A 23,203-nucleotide genomic window follows, 5' to 3' on the forward strand; every position below is an offset into this window, starting at 1 on the left:
TCCTCAGGCCAATATAAACTACAGAAGAGCGGGAAGCAGCGTCATGAAAGGGGGCGGAGCTTCTCAGAGCGGACTCGGCAGCGTTCAGCGCCATTTTCCTGCCTGCAGATGCGCTGACAGGGAGAGCTGTCCCTCCAAGTCAACTTCAGCTATCTTGTACGGTGCCAGGGGGTTGTAGAAGGTGGGGAGGCTATATATGTGTACTGTGTAGCCTATTAAGGCGCACAATAAGCCCAGCGTGTAGGGGCTTCCCTATATCTTACAGCGCTGTGTGTGGGTTGTCTCCAATCTCTGTGGCTCTCTTGGCATTCTTAGGAGGGAAACTGTCTGCCCTTTCCCTGTGTATGTGTTTGTCGTCTCCATAGAGCCATGTCTAGGGACTTTGTCATATGCTGCAGAGGATAATTCCTCTCAGGATGATCCCATTCCATGTAATCAGGATCACACTGTTTTAGCGCAGGGAGCCTGAGTGGTTAGCCTCTCTTAAAGGTATGATTTCTCAGATTTCTACTAGGGTTGCACAGAATGAGACTACAACTCAGGTTTTACAGAACTCTATGGCAGTTTGGTCCAGTTCTGTTCCGTCAGGGCCCCCTAACGTACACTCTCAGAAACGTGCTCTTGCCCAGATTATGCAAGATGACATGGATACTGATTCTGACACAGCAGATGGTGATGGGGATGTGCTGCGGGGGGCGGCATCTCTTGCAAAAGGGGTGCAGTTGATGATTGAGGCCATTAGAGATGTGTTGAATATTGCTGACACAACACCTGAGCAGGTTGAGGAGGCTTACTTCACTGACAATAAGAGAGCCTCGCTAACCTTCCTTGTGTCTAAAGAATTAAACGCTATATTTGAAAAATCCTGGGAAAACCCTGATAAATACCAGATCCCTAGAAAGGTTCTGGTTGCTTTTCCTGAGGAGGATAAGAAGAAATGGGAAAACCCACCCATAGTTGACGCAAAAAAGGTGGTTTTACCTGTTCCAGGATCTACTGCGTTAAAAGAACCGGCTGATCGCAAAATTGACACTACGCTCAAATCCATATACACGGCTTCAGGGGTGATATTACGTCCTGCTATTGCCTGTGCATGGATTTCTAAAGCTATAGTAAAGTGGTCAGGCACGTTACTTGAAGATTCGGATACAATGGATAAAAGTGATGTTAATTGTTTTTACGTAACATACAGGATTTATGGTGGAATCCATGAAAGACCTGGCTTCGATGGCTGCAGGGATATATTCCATGTCTGTCTCAGCTCGCAGAGGACTTTGGCTGCGCCAGTGGTCTTCCGATGCGGAATCCAGGAGAGGTGTGGAGAACCTACCCTACACAGGTCAGGCTCTCTTTGGGTATGCGTGGATTTCCATGGCAACCGCGGGTAAGTCACCTTTTCTTCCCTTAGATGCGCCTGCTACGAAGAAACCTTTTTTCTTCAGCTGCGTGTCAGTCCTTTCGGACTACCAAATCCAGAAAGACCAAGCTGTCCAACTCCTTCTTTAGAGGAGATCGGGCTTAATCCAAAAAACCTGCTACTGCGGGTTCCCAGGAACAGAAACTTGCTTCTGCTACATCAAAATCCTCAGCATGACGGTGGACCGCACGGCCTGGAGGTCGGGCCAGTGGGGGCGAGGCTCAGACTATTCAGCCACGTCTGGGTGTCGTCTGACCTGGACCCTTGGGTGCAGGATATTGTGTCCCAGGGGTACAGGCTGGAGTTTCAAGAACTCCTGCTTCATTGGTTCTTCAAATCAGGCTTGCCAGCTTTGCTGGCAGACAGGGCTGTCCTGCAGGAAGCCATCCAAAAGTTGGTAGTCACAGTCATTGTACCAGTTCCGCCTCATCTGTAAAACAAAGGTTATTATTCGACTCTTTTTGTGGTATCGAAACCGGATGGTTCGGTCAGGCCCATTTTGAAATTGAAATCGCTAAACCTCTGTCTAAGAAAGTTCAAAATGGAGTCTCTGAGGGCGGTGATCTCAGGTCTGGAGGAGGGGAAATTCCTGGTATCCCTGGATATCAAGGATTCGTACCTCCACATTCCGATATGGCTGCCGCATCAGGCTTTTCTCCGATTCGCACTGTTAGACAGTAATTTTCCGTTCCAGGCACTGACATTCGGCCTCTCCACGGCACTGAAGGTGTTCACCAAGGTGATGGCGGAGATGATGGTTCTCCTCTGCAAGCAGGGGGTGAACATAATCCCATATCGGGACGACATGCTAATAAAGGCCTAGTCCAGGGAGACGCTGTTGCAGGCCATTGTTCTCACGGCTCATCTGCTCAGGGAACACGGTTGGGTCCTGAATCTTCCAAATCGCATTTGGAGCCGACCAGGAGGTTGTCTTTTCCTCGACACAGAAGTGCAGAGGGTGTTTCTTCCGGAGGAGAAAGCGTTGGTGATGCAAACAATGGTCCGGGATGTCCTGAGCCAGCCCGGGTTTCGGTTCATCAGTGCATTCGCCTTCTGGTGAAGATGCTGCCCTCTTACGAGGCTCTACAGTACGGAAGGATTCATGCTCTGCCCTTCCAACTGGATCTCCTGGACAAGTGGTCGGGATCTCATCTACACATGCACCAGAGAATACGTCTGTCGCCAAAAGTCAGTATTTCACTCCTCTGGTGTCTACAACTACCTCACCTTCTGGAGGGCCGCAGGTTCGGGATTCAGGACTGGATCCTTCTAACCACGGATGCAAGTCTCCGGGGCTGGGGCGCAGTCACTCAGGGGGAAACCTTCCAAGGAAGGTGGTCAAGCCTGGAGTCCAGCCTACCAATAAACATTCTGGAACTAAGAGCCGTCTAAAACGGTCTTCTCCAAGCGGCCCATCTTCTGCGAGATCGAGTCATTCAAGTGCAGTCTGACAATGTAACGACAATGGCTTACATAAACCGACAGGGCGGAACGAAGAGCAGAACTGCAATGTCAGAGGTAACAAGAATCATCCTCTGGGCAGAAAAACACGCGTTGGCGCTGTCAGCAGTCTTCATTCCGGGAGTAGACAACTGGGAAGCGGACTACCTCACAGACACGATCTCCATCCAGGAGAGTGGGGACTCCATCCGGAGGTGTTCACGGAGGTAACAAATCTTTGGGGTGTACCTCAAATAGACATGATAGCCTCTCGTCTCAACAAGAAGCTTCGGCAGTATTGTTCCTTGTCGAGGGACCTGCAAACCGTAGTGGTGGGCGCCCTAGTGACTCCGTGGGTGTTCCAGTCGTGTACGTGTTTCCTCCACTTCCACTCATTCCAAGAGTTCTAATACTTATAAGGAGAACAAGAGTTCAGGCGATCCTCATTGCTCTGGAGGGCTTGGTACGCTGATCTTCTGGATCTACTGCTAGAAGAGCCGAGGGCTCTTCCTCTTCGGGAGGACCTTCTGCAGCAGGGGGCGTTCGCTTATCAAGACTTACCGCGGCTACGTTTGACAGCATGGAGGTTGAACGCCAGATGTTAGCTCGGAAGGGCATTCTGAACAAGGTTATTGCTACCCTGATACAGGCTAGGAAAGGAGTAACGTCTAAAAATTACCATTGTATTTGGAAATGTGTATCTTGGTGTGAATCCAAGAAGTTTCCTACGGTGGAGTTTCAACTGGGACAGTTTCTCCTCTTCCTGCAAGCAGGTGTGGATATGGGCCTGAGGTTGGGATCTGTAAAGGTCTAGATTTCGGTCCTATCCCTTTTCTTCCAGAAACAGTTGGCTTCCCTCCCGGAGGTTCAGACCTTTTTTGAAAGGGGTTCTGCACATCCAGCCTCCTTTTGTGCCGCCATGGGATCTTAACGTGGTGCTGCAGTTTCTCAAAGCGGATTGGTTCGAGCTTCTACAGGAGGTTGATGTCAAGTTTCTCACATGGAAGGCTGTCACTTTGTTGGCCTTAGCTTCTGCTAGACGTCTTGTCGGAGCTGGGGGCTTTGTCTTGTAAGAGCCCCTACTTGATCTTCCATGAAGATAGAGCTGAGCTCCGAACACGTCAGCAGTTCCTTCCAAAGGTTGTCGGCATTTCATATCAACCAACCTATTGTGGTGCCAGTTGCTACGGACTCCTCAATTTCATCCAAGTCCTTGGATGTTGTAAGGGCTCTGAAAATCTATGTGAAGAGGGCTGCTCGTCACGGAAAATCGGACTCTGTTTGTCCTGTATGATCCCAAGAAACTTGGGGCAGACTATCTCTCGCTGGATCCAGTTCACAATCCAACATGCGTATTCTACGGCAGGATTGCCGTATCCTACGTCTATTAAGGCCCACTCTACTCGTAGGGTGGGTTCTTCCTGGGCGGATGCCCGGGGTGTCTCTGCGTTACAGCTTTGCTGGGCGGCTACTTGGTCGGGGTCGAACACGTTTGCAAAGTGCTACAGCTTTTGATACCTTGGCCACTGAGGACCTGAAGTTTGGTCAATCAGTTCTGCAGGAACCTCCACGCTCTCCCTCCCGTTCTGGGAGCTTTGGTACATCCCAATGGTACTAATGTGGACCCCAGCATCCTCTAGGACGTAAGAGAAAATAGGATTTTAATTACCGGTAATTCCTTTTCTCGTAGTCCGTAGAGGATGCTGGGCGCCCGCCCAGCGCTTCGTGAACCTGCAGTGGTTGCTTAGTTCTTGGTTTAGTACTGTTTTGTTACTTGGTTAAGTAATATTGTTCAGCCGTTGATGTTTCAAGCTAGTTAGTTTGGTTTGCCTTGTATGTGTGAGCTGGTGTGAATCTCGCCACTATCTGTGTAGAATCCTTCTCTCGAAGTTGTCCGTCTCCTCGGGCACAGTTTCTAGACTGAGTCTGGTAGGAGGGGCATAGAGGGAGGAGCCAGCCCATACTCTCAAACTCTTAAAGTGCCAGTGGCTCCTAGTGGACCAGTTTATACCCCATGGTACTAATGTGGACCCCAGCATCCTTTATGGACTACGAGAAAAGGATTTACCGGTAGGTAATACTGTTTTCTTTACTTGCACACATGCAGTACTTATGATGTGTGCCTTATGTCGGTACAAAGGGGCTAAAGTATCTAAAGGTTCCACATTGACATCCCTGTATTGCTCCAGGCTACGACACAACTGAAGACTTAATCAGTGTGCACTGGAAAACTTTCCATATCTGTTATTCAACAGGACAGCAAGCCAAAAATCTCCATTCAGAATAGTGGGCAATTTTATTTTTTCATTCATTTAAAAATTACTTAATATATATAGTTAACACTAATTTGGCAGTGTAGACACTTCGTATATGCAGTGCTTTATGTAGTTAAGCCTCCTCCTACACTGCTTGTCTTATGCATCTTACATACACCTTAATAAGAAGAGAAACACACTGTTGGTGAAGGTAATGATATACCCATTGGATAAGTATTACTGCTAATAATGCAACTTTTTATGTACAAAGCTTTTGTTAATTTGCTTTGATGTTAATATTATAGGTTTCTAAGTTTACTTCATTGCTTTATTTCCCACAGATTTGATGATGTACTTGATAAGTATCGGCTTGAGGATTTCTATCGCAAAAAAGAGGACTTCTATGAACGTTTTAGAGATCCCCTGGACAGACATCCAGATGGTGCGTATTTTTTAATAACCACTAATGAATTTCAAGCCCTTTAAAATCTGATAGCGTCCCAGCCTCCACCCCTTCGCCCCTCATTTGATAAAATATATTGATCTCTTTCAGATAATCAACCCCAGTTTTTTGTTTTACAGATTACGCTTTCTTGACTAGTAGAATGCTGAGATTCCCCATCCTTTGTTGGTAATGGTCAGATCTGCAGGGCTGTCAATAATGGAGAAATGTGAATACGTGTTGTGCAAATGTGTCAATAAATCTGGTTGACCTGCTACTGGATCTCATCCAAATGGTTTAATTTACATTTTGCACTGCGTTGTCTATTAAGATATAAGCCCTGTAGAATTGATAGTTAATGGCACCAGCAAGGGTGGGGTTCAGCAGACAAGTAAGGGAGCGGGTGTTTATAAAACTAGTAAAATATGGTTGAGACTCCTTTATTTTTTTTCTAAGCGCACATTTTGGCTACAAGTTATTGTGCCCTTGAGAGTTTTACTGTTAAAATCAATTTCTAAAACTTTTCAACAAAAAGTTTGTTTTTCATGTTTGTTCTATCTGCAGATCGCTATAAGCGTGAGGAACGTAGACGCGAGGAACTATATAGGCAATTTTTTGAAGATCTTCAAAGGAGAGTGGATGCTGAACGTCCTGTAGACTGCTCTGTTGTGGTTGTTAACAAACAGTCAAAGTAAGAATGTTTTTGTCTGCATTGGCATGTTGGTTTCATGTAGCAGAACTCCCTAATATTGACTTAAACCTGACTCTTTTTTTTTTTTTTCAGGGAGTATGCAGAGTCTTTAGGACGGAAAGTCCGTGACCTGGGCATGATGGTGGACTTGATATTTTTAAACACAGAGGTATCTTTAACACAAGCTTTGGAAGATGTTTCTAGAGGAGGCTCGCCTTTTGCAATTGTGATCACTCAGCAACACCAGGCTCATCGCTCTTGCACTGTGAATATCTTGTTTGGAACACCACAAGGTAAAGGTCTGTCATAGTCCAGTTATTGGTGTGATTGGTAAATGTAATAAAGATGTCTGGAAAACTGGAGTGAGTTCTGTGTGTATCGCTCAAGGGCAATTTTAATTGTGAAATGAGGCACATAGATACATGTATAAAGCCTGGAGAAGTGATAAGTGGAAGGTGATAAAACACCAGCCAATCATTGCGGGTTTGAAAAATGACAGGAGCTGACTGGCTGATGCATTATCACCTTCCACTTATCACTGCTTTATCACTTCTCCAGGCTTAATACATCTGCCCCTACAGTCTCTAGAAAAGTTTATGGTTCTGATTTATGCCTCGCCACATTGCATAAATTGCCCATGGAAACCATAGACGACATCCCCACCGTTAAGTCCATTCCCCCTTGTAAGCCTACACAATTTAAATTGAGAATGATTCTTGCAACATTTATCTTTATAGTTTCAATTTTTTAGGGCACGTTGTTGACCACTGAAGATGGTACTTTTTCATTTTGAAGGGCTCATTTTTTTTATGCACCATGTCGCTAGATACAATGGGTAGTCGGCATGCCATGCACAGTACATTTGTTACAATTTTATACACCTATATCCTTAGTGTATTATATACCCCCACATACATATAAAATATTTTGCATCACCCCCTTATAAGAAATTATTCAGTCCACAATTTTGTACATCTGCAGCGTTTAATTGCATTCACATGCCTGCCTCCATTAGGACAGGGCGTAACTTTTTTTTTTTCTAAAGTTCTAGGAGCCAGTTTAAAAAAAAAATAGGAGCCAGTTAATCGTCCCCAACCAAAATGTATGAAAACTATTACAATTCAGGACAAATTCTACATGCGGTGTTGTACCAAAGGTGATTCTACCCGTGGCAGCATTGATGATTCCTCGATCATGGTTCTGTCTCTTGTACCACCTTGGCATTTATAAAAGCAACAACTGTCTGCTTATCAGAACAGATCCAAATTGCTTAGCTTTTGAAAATACAGAATCGCATGCCAAGCTAAATTCATTCCAAGATTGTTTGCCTGCTGTATTTTTTTTTTTTTTTTGAGTCCTATTTCTTTTACCATTTCTGTAAGTGGATTGGCTCCTGTTGGAGTCTATGGTGTGCAAGATCCCTTTATGATTGGGTACCCTTTTTTCATGCATGCTACTCAACTGAAAGTTCCTTCACCAAAGTCTCCAACTACCTACTCTCTGCAAAACTACGGTTCATGTCTCTCTAGACTTATTCTTTTTGACCTTACAGCAGCATTCAGCAGTCAACCAGCCAAAGAACTGTCAAATCTTTTCTTGTCCATTTGTTTGTTCTGTCTCCTCCCCTGCTTCCACCTCACTTCCCTTCCCTTTTTCTGTCTGTGTTGCCCAAGGCTCTGTCTTTGAATCTATTGTCTATGTTCCCTCTTTACGTCTTCCCTTGACAAATTCATAAATTCCTTTTGGACTTCAGTACCACTTGTACGCCAGTGACACCCAACTTCGCCGGTTCCATAAACTTGTGCCCTCTAAAATGTATATCATATGATTAACAACACTTCCATTTCCTCTATTCCCCAAGGATATCTGGTTGTCATCCTCCATTCTGCCTTCCTGTTTCCATCTCTGCAATATTTAGGATTCGCCACTTTCTTACCCAGAAAGCCATAAAAACCTTAGCTGTACCCTTATAACTTCACTTCTTGATTACTGTAATCTTCTCTTTACTAGCCTGCCAATCTCCTGCCTTGGCCCTGTCCATCTAGCCTTAATTCTGCTGGATGCCTCATTTTTGCAACACTCCCCTACTGCTTGTCCAGTCTGCCAAATGCTGCACTGGCTTTAGGTCCCCCTTAGTAGTAAATTCAAACTCCCTGCCCTCCTTCAAAGTACTCCCCTCCACATAGCTCTCTTCACTCTTGCAATTATTGTGGCCTCCTCTCCCGTGCCCCAATCCAGGATTTTCCCATGTTGCTCTTATCCTCTGGAATGCCTTCCCTCGCTCCATCGGACATTCAGCCCTGACTTCAAATGTGCCTTCAGCAGTTTTAAGCCAAGCCTGACCATCTTTACAACATCTAACCATGCTCCTCACTGCCCTTTTGTGTCCACCCACGGTCCCTTTAAAATGTAAATGCTTACAAGCAAGACCCACTACAGTATGTCGCTAAGTAATATGTATATTGAATTATTTATCTCTAAAAGTTTTGTTGTATGTAACTACTGTTTGAAGGAACCTTAAATAAAAATTATGTATTCTGGTCATAGTCTGTCCTCCGCTGAGGGATATGTTCTCTTGTTAGATGTTATGGCACTGTGGACATACCTGGATATGACTTTTGGAACTTGGAAAGGCAGCTGGCCTGATGATTCTCAATGTGCAAAAGAGGTTGGACTGCATCTGAGCTAGTTATATTACTTCAATTCAACGTGCTTATATTGGAACACGAAAATCTCGGAATAGGGCATCGGCAGTGATCTGGTCTACTTTCAGAAAAATAATTCAATATGTTTGCATCTGAAGAGGGTAGTTCTGTAGGAGCTGCTTCGTGATTGCCCAAATGGATGAACGAGATGACAACTGGATTTTTAGAGTTCCGCAAATCCCAGTTCAGAGACTCTGGGGGACACTTTATTTAAATTTTATATTATGGTTTCAGAGAAAAGTATCAAGTTTACCTGGCCTGAGCTTTACCAGCATGCAGCTTTAATGGAAGCTAGTCTCCAACCAATCGTAGCTATTATATAATTGGGTAATTACAGGACTCCATTTAGTGTGAGAAGCTAAAATAAGGGTTTGATCTCAAAACTCATTTACCCCCTCCCCTGAACACTGGTATCAAACTCCTTGAACTGACACCACCTTCCCCCACACACTAATTGCGCACATTTGCAATGCAAAGAATTGGGGTCAGTGAGCCATTAAATCAGGAGCATGTGTTTAGGTTTGTTGTGTTATGGCTAAAGCTGGCTATACACTGACCCAGCTTTCATCCAACTGTCCAAATTGTCTTTCCAACTGAAGCTGCTCCACGTACTAAATAATTTTCGCGTGTTGCACCACCTCTACACACAGTCGTAATCCTGCAACGCAAAACTTATCACATCACCCCCCCCCCACACAGCAGTTCTTGTTGCACCTTTCCTTCACCAGAATCTTGCATCTCAGCTGGCTCTCAGGGAAGAGGGAGAGTTGTTTTGAATTCAAAATTGATATGTAATTGTGGAGTGATCAGAGTGCTTATTTCTGTGACACTTTATTTAGTAGAAGGAAAATTGCCAAACTTTAGCCCAACACTAAAACGATATCCAGCCAACTAATTGGTAAAACTCAAACCTGTGGGTCGTTTGTGTTTTTTTTTTTTTTTTTTGTTTGTTTTTTTGTCTCTGAGCATGTGGTAGCAATCGGATGGATGTTTTTTTTTTTCCCTATGCCAGTGGTTTACAAACTTCTTTGGAATCACTGCGTCCTAGAATATCAGAATTTTTTCACGGCACCCCTAGGCCAAAAATTTTCTTGTTGAGAAATTTAGAAAGAAATATTACATTAAGTTGATCGCGTTTATATGTCATCCTTAGGGGTCAGTTGTGTGGTGAGGGACAAGATTTGCTTCTGTTTGGACACATTTTATGACTGGCAGCCACCAGCGCTGGTTTTGCCTATTATATTGACCATGAATAATTTGAATTGGTCCTGAACCACCAACCCAGGGCACCCCTTTAAGTGTCCCGAGGCACCCCAGGGAGCCACGGCACACAGTTTGGGAACCTCTGCTCTATACACTAAACAAGTTAGTCAAACCAGCCATCTAGTTGGCTGGTTTTAACTATAGTCTTCTGTTTATGACCACCTTTAACCCTTTCCCATGTACACATTCTGCTGCCTGTTATAGATCTCTAGCTATGTCTTACTATAGCCAGAATTATAATGTATTTTTAACTTTCACTTATATGCCCAGCCCCTCCTCTCAATTTATGCTATAATCAGTTGTTGGCTTCCATGTTTGTATCCCTTTAAAGTATGCTTCTGGTTCCGAAACTGAAATGAGTGGCTTATAACTGACTTTTCATGTGCATGTATATGCAGACAATATGCCATACCCGTGCTCTGGATTGTATGTACACTTGCTATGTAGCAAGTTGGCAGTTTTTTTTTTTTTTTACTTTACAGAAAAGGTGTAGCTGTGTCATTCAATCAAATTTTAAGCCTTATGTGCATAGGAAAAAATATTCCCTGTGATCAAACCCTTGTCTCAAATATTTGATTTTTCAATAGTGTAACGTGAGACCCCATACAATTTCATAAAATGTCCTTGTAGAAAATAAGGTACATATGCGCATTTTGTATTATACTTGTAGCACATTAGTTATTGCAAAAAAAGATTCGTTATAATACAGCGTTCTTATTGCAGAGCATCGTAATATGCCAATTGCTGATGCCATGGTGCTTGTAGCAAGACACTACGAGCGCTTCAAAACGGAAACACGGGAGAAAGAGCGTGAAGATATGGCACGACAAGCTGCCAAGATGTCTGCAGAAGCGGTGTTAAAAGAGCGCTGTCCACCTTTGGAGGAGGGAATAAGAGGGCCTAATCCTCCAGGAATTATGACTCTGCTAGGGTTGATTGCGGATAACAGATATGTTACTGCAGATGAAATTGACAAAGTTATCCTCTATTTACGCGAAAGGAAAGAAAGATTGTTAGCCATATCTGCTGACCCGTTACCAGGTAAGGAACATTGCATTGGTTAATTAGTGAAATAAAAATATTTTCCCAACAGGGTTTTGAATAAATATCCTTTTTTTTTTTTTGTCTACAGCACAGCTCTCCAGACCATCATTGGGACAAACTTCAGCACAGTCTCTTGATGGCTCCTCTACTATTGCAAGCAATCAATCACATCAGATGTCTCAACAGATGACTCAGCAGTTGACCTCTGCCGCTACAGCTGCTCAAACTGTGAGCAACTCTCAACAGGAGTTACAAGCAAAAATTCTCAGTCTGTTCAATAGTGGAGCTGCTTCTACTGTTAACCCGAACCCACCCAGTACTGCAACAGCTTCAGTCAGTGTCCAAGGCCAGAGCTATGGCAATATGTCAAACAGTCAACAACGGGCATCAGGACAGATGGATGCAGCAAGTCTTGGCCCACCTCCACAAAGATCTCAGCCAGTAATGAGTCAGCATCCGAATTCCATGGTACAAGGAGAAGCTGTAAGAGGTGCAGTGCCCAGACCTATCCAATCTCCACAAATGCAGGGTTTATATGGGCAACTTCCAATTCGTGCTCAAGCGCCTGGCAGTTTACCTAGACCAGGCGTATCTACAGGCATAAACTTTGACAACCCTAGTGTGCAGAAGGCCCTGGACACATTGATCCAGAGTGGACCTGCACTTTCTCACTTGGTGAGTCAGACAGCTGGTCAGGCTGTTCGCAGTGGGCCACCACAGCAACAGTCTATGGGCTCTTATCCCCGCCACTATTAGTTCCAGGCTACAGGCAATGCAGATCTTTGTTGCATACTTGTAGAAAGACTCTACTATTGCATTTCTTAATATTTGAGGAACGGTTGTAATTTTTTTTGTCTTAACCTATTTGTTAATCTGTTTTATGAAACCCCCACTAAAAAGATTTAATGTACTCTGTGCAACTTGGCTGCAGCCATTGTGACTTTTTTTGTTTTGCTTCCAGAAGTATCCTGTGAATTAGTTTCATATCTTTCTCTTAGCCACAAAGAATTTTGCATTAGTTAAATGGTGATGTTTATTCCCTTACATGGTCCTGTATGTTAAATGACAAAATTGTATTCTGTTGCAAGCAACTTTTTTTTTAAGTAAAAGATTATTAAAACAAAATAAAGTAAGATCCATTTATTTGAAATAAAGTGCTTAATTTTGCTGCAGTATGCTGGCTCAATACTGTGCCCAGGCCACTTAGACAAAACGATACCTTGCAGAGTTACATTGAATTTGAATATTGACAAATTGTAGCACCTCATTCACCTTAATATGGGGGGGGATTCAGTTGTTTTTGGACACCCAACATTGGTGGTTTAACCATTTTAGGTGGCTATACCCGACCTGTCTGGGTGCGATCAGTGTGAAAAGAAACACGTTTGCAAACATTTTAGACTGGAGATTGGATGGCCCTTATCTTTGTAGTTGTCTGCAATATATGGGCTTACAGAATTTACCGTCTTATACTTGCAAAATATGGTGTATGTATTACTACTAGAAGTTTCTATTTATATTTTGATGTAATGCAGACGTTACTAAAATGTTTAATACAGCGGGCAACATTGAACACAACATTCAAAGGGTGTAAATAAAATTTCAATTTATTGCATTTTGTGCTGACAGAAGTCTGAAAACAAATTAAATCGGCACATTAAAGCTGTATGAGTAAGTAAAGTAGCATTCAACCACAAAGAACCACATTGTAAATAACTACACAAAACAAAACTATTTCTGGAAGATACACAAACAAAAAGCAGCAAGTCTATAGCAGTGTATCATTTGGTTTGGAACAATATCTGTACAAGGATTAAATCTATATCCTTTGTTATGAACACTAGTTTAAAGCATTTTATTTACTAGCCACATAAGGAGAGAACACTTGTATTACTAGGAAGTACATAAAACATAGAGTGCAGTTGGGGGGAGTCCTAGATCACGTTTGTTGTGGGACTTTCCAAAAGACGATTAAATAAGTGTGTATATATTTTATATATTTATATTACACAAATAGCACAACGTGAGTTTAAATCAATAGATAACTTGAAGCCTTGGGAGTCCTTTTTCTTCTAAAGTTACTGTGTCAGCCAGGTAGCATTCTGGCTTTAGTAGTGCAACTTGTAAATGGGAATTGCTAAGCTGCCACATTAGCAAGTTCAAGTTTATTTCCTCCCACCCTCAAAATTATATAGAACATGCCCGTTAGCAGCATAGTAGTAGTACTGGAAGGTTTTCGTATAGATATCCTACCCAGCCCTGTAGTATCTCTTAAAGTAATGTCTGCCAACTCCAGTCTGTACTAGTGGCTGAAGAGGGCCTAGGTCTCCCCACTCTACTTTTTTTTTAATTATTTTATTTTTTTAAAGATGATAAAACTGGTACCAAAATATTTTTTTTTCCAAAGGTCCCTGATATGTCTGCATAGAAGCAAGAATGTGTGTGTTCCAACTTTGAGCTACACAAAATGAGTACTAGGTATTAGCTGGTTTCTAAGTAAATTCTGGCCTCTTAGAAAGTTGCTCCTCACTGCAAAACACCAATGTGCGTGTCACCTTCAAAATTCATCTGCCATTGTTCACACCAGTGCATTGTGATTAAAAGCCCTCCCTAGGTTTACTTGATAGTCCAGATTAGAGTTGGGCAGCGTTTGGAAAAATTTGTCATGGTATAATGTTTTGATGTGAAATAATTTTTATATATATATATATATATATATATATATATATATATATATTATACTCTCTTAACTTGCAGAGCACTTATACCCCAACATAACCTTTTTCAAATTTTGTCCAGATGTATGTGACCACGAAAATTAAGTTTTAGTGGTTTACTATTATCTACTTTTAAGGAAACAGCATCTGGAGCAAAAAGAGAGCCAGTTTTCCACTCTTAGAGGCACTTCAAGGGAGATATAGCAAAACTCATGAGTCACTCGTATGTACAAATGTCAGGCTCCCAAAAGATGCAATGCACAGCTGCCTAAACTACACCAACTGAAACTTGGAGAGTCAGAATGCTGTTAACCGGTCAGGTATAGATTTGCACAAATAATTGCATGCTTGACCAAAAGAAAAGTTCCCCTTTAAACAAAATTTGCAAATCATTCATCGACGTGTACATGCAAGGCTGGTGAGTTTCTCATTTCACACAAGGCAAAATGGACAATAAAACATCAAAACACAACTACAGCAGTAGTACCAGCCTATCACAACTGTTGATGCTGAGGGTGCGCCTCTAGTCAATTCTCCACAAATATAACAATGTTTTCTTTTTAAAAGTAGAGCTAAGATCAGAGTTGGACTTTCCTTCAACAGGTGACTTCATGCTGCCGTTCTCTGTTGGATTTGTATGCCAGGTTCTCACAAATGGAATACATTTATTACAAATACTACACTTCTCTTAACATGAAATCACCTGCAAACAAACAAAAAAAGTGCAAACCAGTCCCATATAGATTTTACTTTATACAATATAATTCTGTGATGAGGTGCTTGAGCTATTATATAAAGTATTTAAATGTGCTACACAAATTCATAAAACTTTCTTACATGCTCACACTACCGTTTTACTTAATTTTAGACATCCGTACGCAGCAGCCTGAATAAACATATACACATAGATATCTATCTGTGTATATCTATCTATCTATCTTAGATTATATATATCTCTAAGAATTTTTTTTTATATACAATAGTGGGTGCTGTTCAACACTTGCCGTGGAATTCACAGCGCTGTTGCCATGGCACGCATAGGTTACATTTATTGGGAGTGCTGATTTGAGATTACAGCATCACCTAATATACATATAATGGTGCCTATAGAAAAAAGGACTCTATATTATACCTGCACTGACTTTGGTAAATGACAAAAAAATTAGGGTGGGGGTAAATCAATCTTATCTAACACTGTTCTGGAAGACTGGTCCCTGGAGAAAAATAGAATTCTAAAGTAGCATATTCTAATTGTAAGGTGATGTTTCAAAGTGTATGAACTATAGCAGCCTTTTATTTAATTGTTCTCCAGCAAACAAAATCACAGATTTTATTATCACACATCAGGATTGATCCAATCAGTGTTACTAATTCTAGATGTAATCGGGGAAGTAATGTCTCTGTGCAGAGAGTGAGGACAAGAAGCAAGCACGGAAATCGCAGCTAAAATAAAATTATAGATTAGAATAGTGTGAGATGGGTGTTACATAAGCAATCTATTCTAAGCCATGCAACGTAAAACAATGGAAGCAGTTCACAGTCTCCGAAAGGTGCAGTGGTTTCCCTGCCACTGGTCTAAAACAACACACTCTTGCCCCTATCTGGTGTTCAGTGAATACACCAATATTTTAGACAAGCATATTTCCTCAAATGTAAGCCTACAAAACAAAGGGTTCAGGTAAAAGGCAGATACAATTGTTCTGTTTTTTTTTTTTGCATCAGATTATTATTGCAACATGCTCCTCGGCATCAGACGATATATATATATATATTTTATTTTTAAGACAGCCCTTACTTTATTTCTGACACAGCTGCATGGTCCTTGCACAGCTCTGAATGCTGTATTCGGTCCTCTTTCTCATCGCTTGTTCCTCATTTGGGGGGTATGCAGTCTGAATGAACAGTAGTTTGTATGTAACTTTTTATCTGCTGTTCCATTAAGTCCTTGACTAATCAAATTGCTGTAGCCGAGGAGAAAATAGCGGCAGTCAAGAAAAGGGCATAGAGAGGAACATTTGGAACGGTAAAGCATGCTGGTGAATACTCCCCTCTCTCCCTTATCTTGTCACACCAGTGCCGTAATCAATGAAAATGATCGTTATCACCAAGAGAGAAGATGGTGGAAATATCTCCTGCTTTCTGCCTGTACAACCCATGTGTTCTCCAAGTCTATCAGGGAGAGATTGGTGTAACAGTGGATCACAGGATGCATGAAAAGGGGCCAGTATTGATAGCATCTTAAGCAGTGCAGCTCAGTTTAAGAAACATAGACTGTATGTAAAGATTTATATATTAACTTCATCAGTGGCACGCTGATGAAGATATGAGAAACAGTTGCACTTGTGCTGGAATGGAAGATCTGGTGCTGCAGTTCACATGTAAGGGCATTAAAGGGGGTATGGTGGAAGCAAGTGAAGTTTCTGAGCACTGACCACATGCCTTCCCACCGTCTCTCCTGATCTCTTTCATGCCTTTAGAATATGGAGAGAGGTTCGAAGGCTCCTGCTAAGTGCAGCAAAAACTTCATCCAGGCTCTGCTGTTCAGGAATAAATAGTAATGACCTCACGTCCTCCCCCGCGAACTAACATTACCCGGTCCAGATGTTCTGTGAGGACTTCTAAAAATTCCATATCTGAAGACAACTTCTTAAGGTACATAACACCATAGTAAATCTCAAAAGTAATTGTGGGGAAAATATGTAAACAAATCTGATACAAACTACACTGCTCAAAAAAATATAGGGAATACTTAAACAACACATCCTAAATCTGAATGAATGAAATATTCTTATTAAATACTTTGTTCTTTACATGGTTGAATGTGCTGACAACAAAATCACACACAAATTATCAATGGAAATCAAATTAACCCATGGAGGTCTGGATTTGGAGTAACACTCAAAATTAAAGTGGAAAAACACACTACAGGCTGATCCAACTTTGATGTAATGTCCTTAAAACAAGTCAAAATGAGGCTCAGTAGTGTGTGTGGCCTCCACGTGCCTGTATGACCTCCCTACAATGCCTGGGCATGCTCCTGATGAGGTGGCGGATGAGGGATCTCCTCCTAGCCCTGGACTAAAGCATCTGCCAACTCCTGGACAGTCTGTGGTGCAATGTGGCGTTGGTGGATGGAGCGAGACATGATGTCCCAGATGTGCTCAATTGGATTCAGGTCTGGGGAACAGGCGAGCCAGTCCATAGCATCAATGTCTTTGTCTTGCAGGAACTGCTGACACACTCCAGCCACATGAGGTCTAGCATTGTCTTGCATTAGGAGGAACCCAGGGCCAACCGCACCAGCATATGGTCTCACAAGGGGTCTGAGGATCTCCTCTCGGTACCTAATGGCAGTCAGGCTACCTCTGGCGAGCACATGGAGGGCTGTACGGCCCCCCAAAGAAATGCCACCCCACACCATTACTGACCCACTGCCAAACCGGTCATGCTGGAGGATGTTGCAGGCAGAACGTTCTCCTTGGCGTCTCCAGACTCTGTCACGTCTGTCACATGTGCTCAGTGAGAACCTGCTTTCATCTGTGAAGAGCACAGGGCACCAGTGGCGAATTTGCCAATCTTTGTGTTCTCTGGCAAATGCCAAACGTCCTGCACGGTGTTGGGCTGTAAGCTCAACCCCCACCTGTGGACGTCGGGCCCTCATACCACCCTCATGGAGTCTGTTTCTGATCGTTTGAGTAGACACATGCACATTTGTGGCTTGCTGGAGGTCATTTTGCAGGGCTCTGGCAGTGCTCCTCCTGTTCGTCCTTGCACAAAGGTGGAGGTAGCGGTCCTGCTGCTGGGGTGTTGCCCTCCTACGGCCTCCTCCACGTCTCCTGATGTACTGGCCTGTCTCCTGGTAGCGCCTCCATGCTCTGGACACTTCGCTGATAGACACAGCAAACCTTCTTGCCACAGCTCGCATTGATGTGCCATCCTGGATGAGCTGCACTACTTGAGCCACTTGTGTGGGTTGTAGACTCCGTCTCATGCTACCACTAGAGTGAAAGCACTGCCAGCTTTCAAAAGTGACCAAAACATCAGCCAGAAAGCATAGGAGCTGAGAAATGGTCTGTGGTCACCACCTGCAGAACAACTCCTTTATTGGGGGTGTCTTGCTAATTGCCTATAATTTCCACCTGTTGTCTATTCCATTTGCACAACAGCATGTGAAATTGATTGTCAATCAGTGTTGCTTCCTAACTGGACAGTTTGATTTCACAGAAGTGTGATTGACTTGGAGTTACGTTGTGTTTAAGTGTTCCATTTATTTTTTTGAGCAGTGTATTTCCATACTGAAGATACGATTCATGCACTTTTAACAGTATTTATATTCCTGACCAGCAAACTGTCCAGCCATAAATACCTGGAGAAAGGTTGGTTATATATATATATATATATATATATATATATATATATATATAGATAGATAGATAGATAGGAATAATGAAGGAAAGCGCCTGGGTAAAACTAATAGAACACGAAGGTAGGAAGGATTTTCTTTTTAGAAACCTTTTATACAACACACCTCATCAATGGAATGAGTGGCAGCTATAGTGCAGTGTGTGGATAAAGATAAAAAATGAAGTATATAAAAGCGCCTAGTAGTGTTGGTGAAATAGTATGTGCATTCAGGTGTAATAAGTTATAACAATAAGTAACAACTTGGCTTCGAATAATTTCAGGCTGATGACTCTTAGAGGCAGGACATGTGGAGAAAAAATGAAAGCAACATAGTGTGTACTGTTTTTTAAAACTAAACCAATCATTTTTACAGCAGCTCAAGAATTAGGAATTTTTGCTCATTCCAATAATTTTCAAGAGAGCGAGGTAAAAAACAAGCAACAACAATTTTAATAAACAAAATCCTGCCACAGATGCAGGTAACCAACATACAAAAGTCTATATAAAAACAATTCATATATCCGTAAATGCAGGTAGCGCACGTACAAGATTGAGAAATAAAAGCGGCTTATCTGTCCACATGAAGAGACTCCAGAGAGTGGGCAGCAACTCTCTGTTTTACAAATGCAAGTAGCAGACGTATACGGATATAATTAAAATAGGCAGTTCATCTGTGCTTAAGTATAGGTAGCACACGTACAGGATTGAAAAATCAAAACAGCTTATCATGAAGTGAAGTCCAAACAATAGGACGAAACGCGTTGGGACAGGGACCTGCTACTTTCCCCTTGGACTCCCCACATATGGACAGATAAGCTGTTTTGATTTTCAATCCTGTACGTGTGCTACCTATACTTAAGCACAGATGAACTGCCTATTTTAATTATATCCGTATACGTCTGCTACTTGCATTTGTAAAACAGAGAGTTGCTGCCCACTCTCTGGACTCTCTTCATGTGGACAGGTAAGCCGCTTTTATTTCTCAATCTTGTACGTGCGCTACCTGCATTTACGGATATATGAATTGTTTTTATATAGACTTTTGTATGTTGGTTACCTGCATCTGTGGCAGGATTTTGTTTATTAAAATTGTTGTTGCTTGTTTTTTAACTCGCTCTCCTGAAAATTATTGGAATGAGCAAAAATTCCTAATTCTTGAGCTGCTGTAAAAATTATTGGTTTATTTTTTAAAAACAGTACACACTATGTTGCTTTCATTTTTTCTCCACATGTCCTGCCTCTAAGAGTCATCAGCCTGAAATTATTCGAAGCTAAGTTGTTACTTATTGTTATAACTTATTACACCTGAATGCACATACTTTTTCGCCAATGCTATTAGGCGCTTTTATATACTTCATTTTATATATATATATATATATATCATACGTCCTAGACGATGCTTGGATCCACTTCAGTACCATGGGGTATGGTTCCGCAGGAGCCATGGGCACTTTAAGACTTTTCAAAGGGTGTGAACTGGCCCCTCCCTCTATGCCCCTCCTCCAGACCTCAGTTTTAGAAATGTGCCCAGGCAGACTGGATGCACTCCAGGGGAGCTCTACTGAGCTTCTCTGAAAAGACTTATGTTAGGTTTTTTATTTTTAGGGAGGACTGCTGGCAACAGTCTCCCTGCTTCGTGGGACTGAGGGGGCAGAAGTAGGAACCAACTTCCTAAAGAGTTTCATGGCTCTGCTTCTGGCTGACAGGACACCATTAGCTCCTGAAGAGTACTGAACGCTAGCTGTGCCTAGATGCTCACTCCCACAGCACGCCGTCACCCCCCTTGCAGTGCCAGAAGTTAGAAGACAGGTGAGTGTTAGAAGAGATCTTCAATCAAGGTGACGGCTAAAGGTACCGCGCGGCTGGTGGGAGCGCTGCGCGCCATGTTGCCGACACACAGGCACTGCAAGGTGCAGGGGGGTGGGGGCGCCCTGGGCAGCATGAAACCTAATAAAACTAGCAAATGAAGGGGCATAAGATGCTGAGGCACAGTCCTACCCCCGCCAGTATAAAAATTTACCTCAAATGCTGAGGAAAAATGCGCCATTACGGGGGCGGAGCTTCCTCAGTCAGCCAGCACACTGCTCAGCGCCATTTTCTCTCCTCAGGCTGCAGAGACAACGCTGGTCCTCCTCCACTACTGAATACATGTATCAGGGTGCAAAACGGGGGGGGGGGGGGGGCACAGTGAAATTGGTGCTTTACATTGTGTATTAACATTATAAATAACGCTGCATGTCAGTGGGTATTTTATGTTTCACAGGCATTGTGTTACTAGCGCTGGGTTTGTGAACTGGCTGCTCCTATCTGTGTCCTTCTGACAGATTTTACTGTGGGTCTGTCCCCTATAAGTCCCGGAGTGTCTCTGTGGTGTGTGTGTGACATGTCTGAGGCAGGGCGTTCTTCCCCTGAGGGAGCCATTTTAGGGACACAGAGATGTAATGTGGTGGCGCTGCCGGCACACCACGAGCCTGAATGGGTGAAAGAAATACGTGATAGTGTGAATCATATCAGTAGGAGATTAGATAAGTCTGAGTCTCATGCAGAAAGCTGGAGAAAATCAGTGGAAGATGTGATTTTTCAGGGTTCTGCTTTCTCATCCGCAGGCGACCCCTCTGGGTCACATAAGAAGACCGTTTGCAAACATGGTACATACTGATACTGACACGGACTCTGATTCCTGTGTCGACAATAGTGATTCCAGGGGGATAGATCCCAAATTGGCAAAAAGCGTACAATATATGATTGTTGCTATAAAGGAGGTCTTAGAAGGGGTGGTCTTCTGTATGCCGAATGTCGGGATCCCGGCGCACAGTATACCGGCGCCGGAATCCCGACACACCGACAACTATTCTCCCTCGTGGGGGTCCACGACCCCCCTGGAGGGAGAATAAAATAGTGTGGCGTGCGTAGCGCGCCACCGTGTCCGCAGCGTGGCGAGCGCAGCGAGCCCGCAAGGAACTCCTTTGCGCTCGCCCGCTGTCGGTATGCCGGCGGTCGGGCTCCCGGCGCTGGTATGCTGGGCGCCGGGAGCCCGAGCGCCGGCATGCTGGGCGTCGGGAGCCCGAGCGCCGGCATACCGTACGACACCCCTTAGAAGTTACAGAAGCCTCTACTGTACCTCCGGAGAAGGCTTATTTCCATAAGGAAAATAAATGTAAGGTATCTTTCCCTCCTTCCCACGAGCTCAATACTCTTTTTTTTTTTTTTTTTTTTTTAAAGTTTGGGTGAATCCTGAAAAGAAATTTCATATTCCCAAATGGATTCAGATTGCTTATCCTTCTTTAGAGGACAGGAAATGATGGGAGTCACCCCCGGTGTTAGGCAGAGCACTGTAAAGGTTAAAAAAAAAATATTTTCCCTGCACCTGGGATGGCTTCACTAAAGGAGCCGGCAGACCGCAACATGGAGACCACGTTAAAATCTATTTATGTGGCCAACGGTACGCTGCTTAGACCCACCATTGCTTGCGCACGGGTGAGTCGTGCTATTGAAAAATGGTCTGATAACTTGTCATCGGAAATTGACAGTTACTCCTAACGTTAGGTAACATCAAAGACGCTGCCGCATACATGCTGGAAGCTATGAAGGATATTGGACTCTTGGGTAAAACAGCTGCTACCATGGCAGTATCTGCTCGGAGGGTGTTGTGGATTCGCCAGTGGAATGCTGATGCAGATTCCAAAAGAAATATGGAGGCTCTCCCGTATAAAGGTGAGGCCTTATTTGGTGATGGGCTGGATGCGTTAGTCTCGGGGCTACCGCAGGTAATTCGACATTCTTGCCTTATGCTCCTGCACCGGCGAAAAAGACACATCACTCTCACATGCAGTTCTTTCGGCCCAACAAATACAAAAAGGCCAAAGGTTCCCACTTCTTTGCAGCATGACGCTGGGGCTCCCTTGCGGGAGTCCGCTCGGGTGGGAGCACGTCTGAAACTTTTCAGTCAGATTTGGATTCAATCTGGCCTGGACCCATGGGTCTTACAAATAGTGTCCCAAGGGTACAGACTGGAGTGTCAAGACGTCCCCCCATGCCGATTTTTCAAATTGACCTTGCCAGCTTCTCTTTCAGAAAGAGAGGCAGTAACAACGGCAATTCAAAAACTATGTCAGGATCAGGTCATTATCTTGGTACCTTTGTCACAACGAGGAGAAGGTTTTTATTCAAGCTTCTTTGTAGTTCCGAAGCCGGACGGCTCGGTCAGACCGATTTTTATACCTGAAATATCTGAATCTCTACCTGAAAAGGCTCAAGTTAAAGATGGAATCCCTGAGGGCAGTGATTTCCAGTCTGGAGGAGGGGGACTTCATGGTGTCCGTAGACATAAAGGATTGCCATTACCAGTTCCAGACATTGCCGTTCGGTCTCTCCACGGCACCAAGGGTATTCACCAAGGTGATGGCGGAGATGATGGTCCTCCTTCGTCAAAAAGGAGTCAATATAATTCCTTATCTGGACGATCTCCTGATAAAAGCGAGATCCAGGGAACAGTTGGTGCGGAACATCGCACTCTCCCTGTCAATATTCCAACAACACGGTTGGATCATGAATTTTCCACAGTCGCAGTTGGAACCAACGACAAGATTGTCCTTTTTAGGGATGATTCTGGACACAGAAGTACAGAGAGTATTTCTTCCAGTGGAAAAGGCTCTGGAAATCCAGAAAATGGTCAAACAAATATTGAAACCAACAAGCGTGTCGATCCATCAATGCATTCGGTTGTTGGGGAAAATGGTAGAGGCCATACAGTTTGGTCGATTTCATGCCAGAGTATTCCAGAGGGACCTGTTGGACAAGTGGTCCGGATCCCACCTACACATGC

The 23,203-nt window shown here is 43.4% G+C and overlaps 2 protein-coding genes across 5 annotated transcripts in view; one reads left to right on the forward strand and one right to left on the reverse strand.

Moving 5' to 3' along the window:
- NCOA5 (nuclear receptor coactivator 5) overlaps positions 1 to 12,429 on the forward strand; it is a 79,382-nt gene extending 66,953 nt beyond the window's left edge. For 2 of the 3 annotated variants that reach the window (XM_063960461.1, XM_063960463.1), the window contains 5 exons: positions 5,454 to 5,554; positions 6,119 to 6,245; positions 6,339 to 6,544; positions 10,937 to 11,254; positions 11,346 to 12,429. In XM_063960461.1, coding sequence (XP_063816531.1) covers positions 5,454 to 5,554; positions 6,119 to 6,245; positions 6,339 to 6,544; positions 10,937 to 11,254; positions 11,346 to 12,013 — 1,420 coding nt within the window. In that variant the 3' untranslated portion in view covers positions 12,014 to 12,429. The remainder of the gene's footprint in view (positions 1 to 5,453; positions 5,555 to 6,118; positions 6,246 to 6,338; positions 6,545 to 10,936; positions 11,255 to 11,345) is intronic. The other variant, XM_063960462.1, reaches the window with a different exon arrangement.
- Positions 12,430 to 12,846: 417 nt separating this feature from the next.
- The window catches only part of SLC12A5 (solute carrier family 12 member 5), a 159,561-nt gene continuing 149,204 nt past the window's right edge, over positions 12,847 to 23,203 (reverse strand). For both annotated transcript variants that reach the window (XM_063960460.1, XM_063960459.1), the window contains one exon: positions 12,847 to 16,607. In XM_063960460.1, the coding sequence (XP_063816530.1) occupies positions 16,516 to 16,607 (92 nt within the window). In that variant the 3' untranslated portion in view covers positions 12,847 to 16,515. The remainder of the gene's footprint in view (positions 16,608 to 23,203) is intronic.

This window comes from Pseudophryne corroboree, chromosome 3 (assembly GCF_028390025.1).
Source record: "Pseudophryne corroboree isolate aPseCor3 chromosome 3, aPseCor3.hap2, whole genome shotgun sequence".
In the NCBI taxonomy this organism is placed as follows: Eukaryota; Metazoa; Chordata; class Amphibia; order Anura; family Myobatrachidae; genus Pseudophryne; species Pseudophryne corroboree.